The sequence below is a fragment of the Humulus lupulus genome, chromosome 6 (assembly GCF_963169125.1).
Source record: "Humulus lupulus chromosome 6, drHumLupu1.1, whole genome shotgun sequence".
In the NCBI taxonomy this organism is placed as follows: domain Eukaryota; kingdom Viridiplantae; phylum Streptophyta; class Magnoliopsida; order Rosales; family Cannabaceae; genus Humulus; species Humulus lupulus.
The window spans coordinates 181,851,913-181,862,785 of NC_084798.1; the positions used below are offsets into that span (position 1 = coordinate 181,851,913).

Below are 10,873 nucleotides of genomic sequence, written 5' to 3' on the forward strand. Positions count from 1 at the left end.
GCCCTAGGTATATAAGTTGCTTCTTCCCAAATTCACATTTCTTACCGTTCAAACAAAGTTGAATAGCTTGTAAGACTTTCATGACTTGAGAAATATGTTGAAGATAGTCCTCCCATGTGACACTGTATATAAGGATATCATCCATATAAACAATGAAAAATTCATCAATGAAAGGATGAAGTAATTCATTCATCAGTCGCATAACTGTGTCTGGAGCGTTACATAGTCCGAAGGGCATAACCAGCCATTCAAAAAATCCATGTTTAGTCTTAAAAGCAGTTTTCCAAGTGTCTTCTTCATGGATGTGCACCTGATGGTATCACGATTTGAGATCGAGTTTGGTGAAGTAATGACCACCATCCAACTGATCTAAGAGAACATCAATCCTTGGTAAAGGATATTGATTCTTATTGTTAATCCTATTAATTCCTCTGTAGTCAACACACATACGCCATCCTCCATCCTTCTTTGGTTCAAGGAGTACCAGTGAACAACATGGTGAGCAGCTAGGCTTTATAACCCCTTGTTCAAGAAGTCCTTGTACTTGCTTCTTGATTTCTTCACTCTCTTTCAAAGATGTGCGATATAAACCCAAGTTTGGTAGAGGAGAATCTCTTACCAACTGAATTTCATGTTCTATAGCTCTCTGTGGTGGTAGTCCCTGTACATTCTCAAAAAGATCAAAAATTTCCTTCTGCAATTTTCTAATGTCAGAATTTTGTGAAGGTGTTAGAGTTACTAATGACAAAGTGACATAATGTGCACATTGATCTTGTGGTCTGATCATCAATAAGACAAACCGTCCATAAAAGTTAACCAACTGTTTGGCTTGGTTAGTCGTCAATAAATCTTCCACAGTTTAGGGCATACAAGCATTGATGTAGTATTCTTTTCCATCCTTCACCAAACAATACATGTGAAGCCTTCTATAATGAATTGCATCATGATCCCATAGATATGAACTTCCTAATAGAAATTGGCATACATCCAATGGAACTACCTGGCATGTTACTTCATCAATGTAACGACCAGTGATTGTGAATTTGAAAGTACATTGCTCTGTTATCTACATGTGAATGTTCTTCTGAATCTAGCCTGGTGGATAAGGTTTAGGGTGAGGCATAGTTTCTAACCCTGCCTTTCTTACTAGAGCCTCTGAAATTAGATTCTTTTGACTTACAGGATCAACAATCGTCTGTACAACACTTTGCTTCACCTGGATATTCAAATGAAATAATTTTCCACGGTTGTATGTATCTGCAACAGTTGTTGGCATTGTCATTAAGGCAAGTGTAGTGTTAGGTTGCTTCAACTCTGAAAGCTCTTCAACCTGTTGCACTGTAAGTGTGGCCTTCTTGTCATTCCTTCCTTGGTTTTTCCTATGGTTCTTGGGTTTCAACTTAAGATGAAATACCAAGCACTTATCTTTGACATGTCCATTGATCTAACAATGATCACACAAATTCTTTGGTTTTTGACCATCTTTGATTTTCTTGCCTTTGTTCTTCCAATTAGATTTACTTGCAGTTGATTGTTTGTCATCCTTCTTATAACGTCTTTTATATCTGGCCTCAATGGAAATAGCCTTAACGATAGCTACTTCAATTGACTCCACGATGAACAATTTTAGTTCTTTTCATATGTAGTCGGTAAGACCTCTAATATATTTCATGAAACATTGTAATTGTCAACATCTATATCCAACACCAAAGCTTAGTTATGGAATTCATATGTATAATCTTGTACTGATTGGTCAAACCTTTGGTTGAATTGCTGCCATTTGTACCATCTTTCTTCCTCATAAGCAACAGGATATAACGGCTTTCTTATAACCTTCTTGAACTTACTCTAAGTCAACTCAGAAATGTTGTATCGTTTTTAATATGACTTCCACCATGTAATATCAAGGCTCGATAGTTTAAGGCTTTGAAATTGGATCTTTTCAACATTAGAATACTTATGTATAGTGAAATAAGTTTCCAATGTGTCTATCCAATTGTCTAATTTATCAGCATGTATAACACCATTATAAGTAGAAATTTCCACCTTAAAATCAATTATTAAGGAACTTATTAGGTTTTTATGGTCACCTGCTTCCTTGAATGTATCTTCTTGGATGGTTTATTCCTTGTCTTCACTGTCACTTTCAACATTTCCCTTTGAAAGGGAAGCATGTGAATATTTTGAGGTTTTCAAATTTTCGATAAGCTCCAAAAAAGATGCTGATAATAATTGCAACTGTTGTTTAATCATTGTGATGTGATCACAATCACCATTCTCTCCATAAACTTCTTCCGCTATAGCTCATCTCTTTAACCTCGGCTTTCGATGAATAAGCAAAGGATCTACAAGTTCTTCTTTAGAAGTTTTGTGTTGGTCACTTGTTAGGACCTTAAACCACCTTTACCCTTTTTTTCGGATATGGTGCTCTGATACCACTTGATCCAAAACTTCTATAGGATAGAACTTTTAGTAGGAAATTGATTTTTCTACTTCTCTTTGGAAGTGGATTCTGTTAATATGAAAGAGGTAATATTATGCAAGACAAGAAAGAATGTTAAAGCAAAGAAAATTATTTTCCCCTTCATTTCAATTTACATACTAAGCTTTATATACATTTGTAATTACTATAAATAGAATAAGAAATATAAAGTAAATAGTTTTAAACCATTAACATCGATGTTTTATACATATTTACTATTTTATATATAATTAATTATAACAATTATTAACAAATAGGTAATGGGTTATAGAATGTAGATTAATTATATGGATTATATATAATTAAGTATATATATAAGGGAAATTTGCGGCAATAATACCTATGTAGTTAGATTTGTTGCACTTAAATGCCTATGTAAAAAAATTTGGCGGCAATAATGCCTACCGTTATTCATTTTGTGCAGACGTTGGTCCCTGAGTCATTAAGTCTGACCAGGGACCTACGTGGCTATACTTGATTCGTCCAATTTTATTTAAATATTAAAAAATAATTTAATATTAAAAATCCAGAAATATTTTAAAATAATTAAATTTTATTTCATATATCTAAAATATAAATTTAAACTAACTTAATTTTTTAATTATCATAAAACTTAATTAAAAAATATCAATTAAACAAAAACCCAAAAATCCAATTACTTATGAGCAAAAACAATTAATCCGACCCTTTCATGCTAAATCAATCCCTATTAATTAAAATAAATAAAAAATTATTTCTTCTTTTTTCTTCTTCTCCATGTTTCTCCAGATCATCATCTTCTTCTTCCTCCTGTGTTCTTCTTCTTCCTCTTAAAAACATCCTAGATTTTATATTTCTATTTGGTGAATCTATTAAAGAACGATGTCCAAACACCAAATTTAACAACCAGACAAAATTACTCAAAAAAATTGATTCTTGACGGCTAAATCACAAACCAATACATACATATCACAACTCAGATTCAAGCAAGATCACTTAACCCAAATTCAAACATGCCAAACTCATATGAAGAACCTAGAAATATCTAATCATCATCCTCCAATAATTAACAAAACAATCCCTAATTTTAGATTAAGAAAAAAAGAAAGAAAAAAAAAATCCTCAAATCAGTGTTCATTCCAAGTCATACAAACAATATATATTCAATAAATCAATTCCACATTCAATCTAATGAAAAATGTCATCCCAATTCAAAGGAAGCATAAAAAAACATATCTTCCAAAGAAAACCCAAATTTGATCTAAATCCCACTCACCCACAGCGTCCTTTGTGACGAGAAAAAATCACAGCCCTGACCTCAACTCAATCGTCCACACCATCATCTCGAACTAGCCGAGGTCCTCCGCTGCGCCTAGCTCCTCCGGAGAAGTCCAGATCCCAACCCGTTTCTGTCTAGCTCCTCGTGCATGCCTCCTTAGATCCAGCTGCAAAGACGTCTATGAGAAAGATGCCTCAGTCTTCCCCAAATCCACTACATAACCCAGATCCTAGGCTCGTCTACTGCTGGTGCTGCAATTGAAGTAGCTTGACAGGGAAAGTGTGAAGAAAAGAAGGCTATCGAGCTAGAGGAGAGACAAAAGGAAAAGAAAAAAATATATATTTATTTAATTGTTGGTTAATTAATTTTTTATTTTAATTTAAAACTTTTTAATATTTAAATAAAATTGGACGAATCAGGTATACCCACGTAGGTCCCTGGTCAGACTTAACAGCCCAGGGACCAACGTCTGCACAAAATGAGTAACGGTAGGCATTATTGCCGCCAACATTTTTACATAGGCATTTAAGTGCAACAAATCTAACTACATAGGTATTATTGCCACAAATTTCCCTGTATATAATAAGTAATTGTATATTATACATATATAATTAAGTATATATATAATAAGTATCCATATATTATATATAATTAATTATGGATAAAGATCCTCCTAGATCACAAGCATTAAACAAGAATTGAATAAATCACAATATTTAAAGGAAATTGCATTAGATAGTCATAGAGTTTCAAGAAGAATCCATTAACATCCTAATAGAAAAATTAGTTCATACTACACATAAATGAATCCATAGAATTAAGTTTAAACATCACTATTGCAAAAATTAAGAAGAAGAAGTGCAGAAAACAATGGATGAATCTTGATTCTTCCTCCACCAAGTGTAACTTTCAATCTTCTAAGGTTTAAGAGTCCCTAAAGTCAAAATATATGTGGTTTATATAGTGTCCCAAAATGTTATGCGCAAAATCCTAGTTCTGCCCTTCCTAAAATGCATTTTCTTTACATCCACAGAAAAGAGCGTCGCGGCTCTACTTCGAATGGGAAATTGGGATTTCTCTCTGCCATCACTAGGAACTGTGGCTCAAAAGGTGAGCTTCATGACTCAAAATAGTTTCTTTTAGTGTCACGACTCAATTTTCAGCGCCACTGCTCTCTAGTGCTCCCAGGAAATTTCCCCCTCTCTGTTAACCAATGTGTCGAGGCTTAAAATAGTGAGCGTCGCAGCTCAAAATCTAATTTCACCAAACTCACTTTTCTAAGCCCAGGAACCTAGCCAATCACCAAAATCGCTCCCATAGAGATCTCTTAACCGCATTTTAGTCAACGAGGGCACTTTCCACTCAGAATTGCACGATTTCTCCACAATCCACTCCAGTCCCTTAGTTCGCGCATAATCTTGAAATCATTAGCAAAAGCAAGTATAATACTACACTAAATATGACTTAAAAGACTTAAAGACTCTCTAAAACATGCTCTAATTCACTACGAAAATTAACCTAACAACTCCTCAAAACTCACCAAATCATTTCCATCAAAACATAATACTTCATATGCTTGCATAACTCACTGATCTCCACTAATATAGACGACACATGCTCAAGAAACAATAGGGCTTTGTGGCTTGTAATCAACTAAACCACAAGCATATAAACCAAACAACCCATTATTATAACATAATAAAACCAACACCCCATTTTCTTCGAGATCGAGAAGAAGACAATCATCATCATTTTTCTCTTCTTCTTTTTTTCAAGAAAATAGCACTCCTCAAAACTTATTTCTATTCATGGTTGTGACCTAAGGGAGTGAAAATCTCAATGGCAATTTTTTTTTTGTCTTTTTTATAGATAATGACAGCTTTTCTCTCAACATAATTCTCATCACTAACCCCCTTACAAATTCCCAAAATAAATTTGTATGCTTATGAATTATATTAAGGGAAGGGAAAAATTTATAGGGTTTCATTAAGGCCAAAAAAACTGGTGTAAGAACAAATGGTATCACCTTAGGCTCAAAATAGGGTATTAGGGTTATACATTTTTACATAGTTGGCTTGAAAAGCTCAAACGGTCCAAACAAAATGCCTAAATCATTTTCCTAAACATGCATTTTCTATGATTTCATCTCAACCAGCAACCAGAGCAAGTTATAAAATATTTAGCATCCAACAGTCCACATTCCCAATTCAACATGCATAGAATACTCAATTGCAAGAAATTTACAAATAATGGATCAAGTGGCATTATGCTTTTAGATCAGAGCTAATTGAAAAACAATCTCACTAAGCACACAAATTTACAACAGTTTCCAAATCATCACTTTTGACCACGATTTTGGCCAGCCGCGAGTAGACGCAAAAACGACAATGAAGACAATAGCCTTGAATAGAAAATAAAAACGTCACGACCAATTTTATAGTGGTTCAGCCCCAGTTTGTTGGTAATACCCTAATCCACTTGGAGATGTTATATATGTACCTACACTTAAGCTCAGATGAACCTGAGCCAACTGAATTTCTTAAGTATAAGTCAAAAAATACAAAGTTTCTCTCTCTAAGTTCTCTCATAAAATGCCCCAAGTAACAATCCCAAAGTCTCAAAATTAGAGTCTAAAAGTCTCAAAAAGATCAGATCCCCTAAAATGATGCCACGAGCGCTTTATTTATAGGCTCATGGATTGTACATGAAAAATATCCCGTTTTGATGGAGTCCTTGGTTGTTTTAACCAATTTTAATTAATAAAGTAATAAACAAATTTAAATTACAACGATATAGCTATTACTTCGGGATATCTGAGAGATTCACGCGATAGTTACGGGCAATTCGGGTTGTAGTTGTTAATAAGATTCGTAAAATAGTCCCTGGGCAATTCGGGTTGTAGTTGTTAATAAGATTCGTAAAATAGTCACTGGGCAACTAACTATCGGCTGAATCTTCCTTCTGATGTAGCTGGTCGGGTAAACCTCCCTTCTGATGTTGTTGGTCGAGTAAACCTCCCCTTCTGGTTTGTTGGTTGGGTAAGCCTCCCTTCCGATGTTGCTGGTCGAATAAGACACTCCCTGACCATGTAAATTCATACCTGGTGAGGTGAATCACTCCCTAGCCAGGAAAATTCTTACATGGTCGGGTAAATCACCACCTGACCAGATAAAACCATATTTTTGGCCAATGTTCTTCTCACCAGTGAAATGACGACTTTGTAGGTCATCTTCTACCCTTACACTTCCCTTGGCCAGTACGTTCATTGACCATTATTGTGCCACTTGATGACCATGCATTGCCACATGTCACTTCTGATTACCATGTCATTGAACTGAAATTTTGGGAATAACTTTTTCCCCCCAAGTTTATTATATGATTTGGTCATATGATAAACTTTTTCTCTAACTAGTAGTTATCCAGGTAGTCCGACTAGTTAAATCTCAAAAACTAAGTAACTAATCAGAGATTGAGCGAATATCATAGCCATTACCTCCACGTGACGACCCACCAGAAAATTTAATAATTTCCATGTCTTAAAATTCCAAAAATGACCCTCTACATTCTCTCGCCTTTTTCAAATAGACCCACGATTGAACTTTTCAGTCTAGAAATATGGTAGTTATCAGTTTCCCAAATAGTGGGATAATGGGATAATGGGAGAGAGGATATACTAGGAGTTGTAGGTTCATTGAGGGTTTCCCTCTTTCCCTATAAATAATCCCACACATGCCTAGCCTTCTCGGCCCAAAAAATACAACACTAAAACACATCCCCTTGCCATGGCCGATTCTCCCTCAAGGCTTCCAAGAGTGCCCCATTTTCTTCAAGTAAATCAAAGGCAACTCTCAAGAAATCAAAGTTTCTTCCATCCATTTGGGTAAGTTTTCTCTTCTTAATCTTCACTTTCAAGCATTTTTAAGCTTTCAAATTCTGCACATATTTTGCTAGAACATGTGGTGGCTGAAACCCTCCTTTGGGAATACTCTATTTGGAATTTTTGTTATGAAACTGTGAAGGATAGTGATTTTGTGGCTATTTTGAAGTAGTTTAGGCTATGGGTTAGCCAATTTCATGAAATTTTAGAGAAAAACTAATTTTCCATCTTCAAACATACATTCGGGTTCATAGGTTTGTATGAACTTTTGGAGTTTTCATGAAACTTTTGCAAACCCTTGAAATTCCCCTTTTTGATCTTTTTTGTGCTCCACGTTATACCCCATGTTTTTTAACCGATCAAATTTGTGTTTAGCCATTCCTTTTTTTAGGCTTTGACTACTCGGATTCCACTTAGTCGATCAGAACACCAAGTTAGCCCCTAGATTTTCACACTTGGCTCCTCGAAACCTTCTAGCCATTTGGGTGCTTTAACTTCTCGGAACCTTGTAACTTATTGGGTAGTTTTGGTCGCCTTGGCTCGAATAACTTTGGCTACCTTGGTGCCTTGGTAGCCGATTGGATATCTTTGGGTGCATTGGTTCCTTGGACTCCTGCTATCTGATCAGGTCCTTGGCTCATCGGAACATGCTTGCACTCTTGGTTACACACCATTACGGTGCCTTGACCCATGTGCTCCAGTCAATCAGATTACGCACCACCAGAGTGCCATGACTCCTCGGAAACTCTCAGCTACTTGGGCATTCATTACCCCTCGGAACCCACTTAGCTCCTCGGCAAGCCGCTCGGATTACGCACCTTACCACTTGTATTTGTGCGTATTTAACCAAGCACAAAAATTCATTGTTCAAAAACACATAGCACAAAACTATAGGCCTAATTTCCCCAAACACATAGTACTCAAAACAATTTCTGTTTTCCTTGTTAACTACATAAAATTGTTATCACCGCTCAAAAATGTCTTTATCTGGGCAGTAAACATCTTTACTTTCATGCACTTTTGTTTGGTTTACTCACCCCCCCCCCCTCGTATTTTTTGTAGATGTATCGTTTCGACTATAGGGGAGGTGACAACCAAACAGACTCTGATTCTTCCTCTCCAAGTCAAGTGACACCCCTCCGAGCAGTGATTCTTCTTCCAAATCTCCAAGCAAACAAACTTCTGAAGACCATCTTCATCTCAGGAAAATCCTTCCCCGATCAGCTTTATACTTCCTTCACGAAGAGAAGTTTTTTTAAGCAGCAATGTCTACACCAACCAAGGAGAGTGAAAAAGTCCAACGACTCCATCAGAAACAAGATCCCCAAGTAGCTCATAGAGCGACACAAAAGGTAGTGGAACGAGGACCTTTTGTGGGAGAAAATTTATTAGAATAAGCTAAGACTAAAGCCTCTTCAAAGCCTCATTGCCAAGTTAGAAAAACTAGTAAACCCAAGAGAAAGGCTACCCAGACCTTTGCTACAGAAATCCAACAATCTACTACACTCAAACCGAGGAAAGAAGAAGACCACGTGCCTTCATGGTTCATAGCTAAGGCTTCTAAGCTGAACTCCAAAATGCTCAATAGACACATTCAGACTTTGGTTCTTGAAGGAGTGAATGTGGTATGTCTACACCCATACTAGAGAGCCAATAATCCTGGCGGAGCCTATTGTGCCTGGTCTAGAGATAACATTTATGCAGGAGCTACTATCATTTTGCATCCTTTCAGTCAATAGCGAATTACTTTAATGTTTCTCCCTTCCAGATTGCTCCAAACAGGATACAAGCCATGTCTGCTCTATACATTCTCTACCACTTCCAGGGCTGGAACCCACCTACCCCTCATGAGGTGCACTATTTGTTCGATTTTAGGACCAATCCCAGCCACAAGAATACAGGTTTTTTCCACCTCTTTCATAGGCAGAAAAGGGTTAAGTATCTTCACGGTATTGCCCATAAATCGAATCCTGGAAAGTATTATACAGAATACTTTCTTACTCCAGACATTAAAGCCAACAACCTGGCTTTTACGCATGTGAGCCCTTTTCATCAACCTCTCCCGACCAGGGAAATGCATTATCGGGCAGAGCATCTTGCTAACATGCCCATTGAGGAGAAGGATGTTGAGCAGTTGGTCACCTTGGAGAGTCTTCGATTGGCGGGGTTGTTATAGAACAACCAAGACATTGTTGTGGGAAGCACTACTGATGAAGCAAACACGACATTCAAACGCAAATACCGAAGTAGTTACTGACCAATTTTCTCCTGAACCATGTCCTCGGCCATGCCAGCCACGTGATCTTATCATCAAAGAACCTCTTCATGAGAATCCTCACCGACCCACCTTCCCTACCAGGCTTGGAAAAGGCAAAAGCATTGAGCACCTCCAAGAAGACAGTTCATCATTGGAAGACGAGGACGATCTTTTCAATGAAATTCTTAACTCAGGTTTTTCTACTAATAGTAACCATAGTAACCATAGAATTTTTATTCACTTATGTTTATTTCTCGTTTTTGCTGACCAAGTTTTTGCCTTACTTTTATGCAAATCCAGCCATGTTCAAGTAGTTCAACACTCCCTCTGCCCAAAAGAGGAAGACTGTGAAGGTTGTAGCTTCAATCCTCCAAGAAAGGTCGTGAGGACTACACCGCCCAACCAGGGGAGACCATCTGACCAGTTAGTCAATATCCCACGCTTGACTCCTGCGTTTATTCCACCTTCTGCCAGCCTAAAAACTACCCAACTAGCCCGCTTAAGCAAGCCCCTTCGCATTGCTGGTGAGTTTGGCAAAGAGTAACTAGACCACACTCTTCACCACGCAACGAAAACTCAGACCTTTGAGACTCTACCCCAGCAAAGCGTTGAATTTTTCCTTCACAAAGGCCTCGCTGAGATAATGAGTGTAAGCATCTTATCATAAAAAAACACTCCATTTCTTATCGATTGTTCTTATTCTAAATAATTTTTTGATTATTTACTCCAGAGACTCATCACTGCCAGTCATGCTCAATGTCAAGCAGTCAATCATAAGGACCTGGTCAAGGTATTGAATGATCAATTGGTGGAATCCCAGGAAAAGATTGAAATTCTAACTAAGTCTTAGAAAGATCTCAAGAAAATATTGAGCATGCAGAAAAAATAGTTGTTGACCGGGATAGATCTCTAAAAGAATTGGCTGATGAGAATAACAAGCAAATCCAGGCCAACAGGACATTGACCGACCAGCTGGCGGGAAAAAATCAAGAGAATGAA

The 10,873-nt window shown here is 37.0% G+C and overlaps 1 protein-coding gene across 1 annotated transcript; it reads right to left on the reverse strand.

Moving 5' to 3' along the window:
* Nucleotides 1–319: 319 nt before the first annotated feature.
* LOC133785707 (uncharacterized) lies at nucleotides 320–1,780 on the reverse strand. Its single transcript, XM_062224924.1, has 3 exons — nucleotides 1,760–1,780; nucleotides 1,134–1,444; nucleotides 320–779 (listed from the first exon to the last, which is right to left on the reverse strand). Exons 1-3 carry the CDS (start codon nucleotides 1,778–1,780, stop codon nucleotides 320–322), a joined length of 792 nt encoding a protein of 263 aa, XP_062080908.1.
* Nucleotides 1,781–10,873: the final 9,093 nt, after the last annotated feature.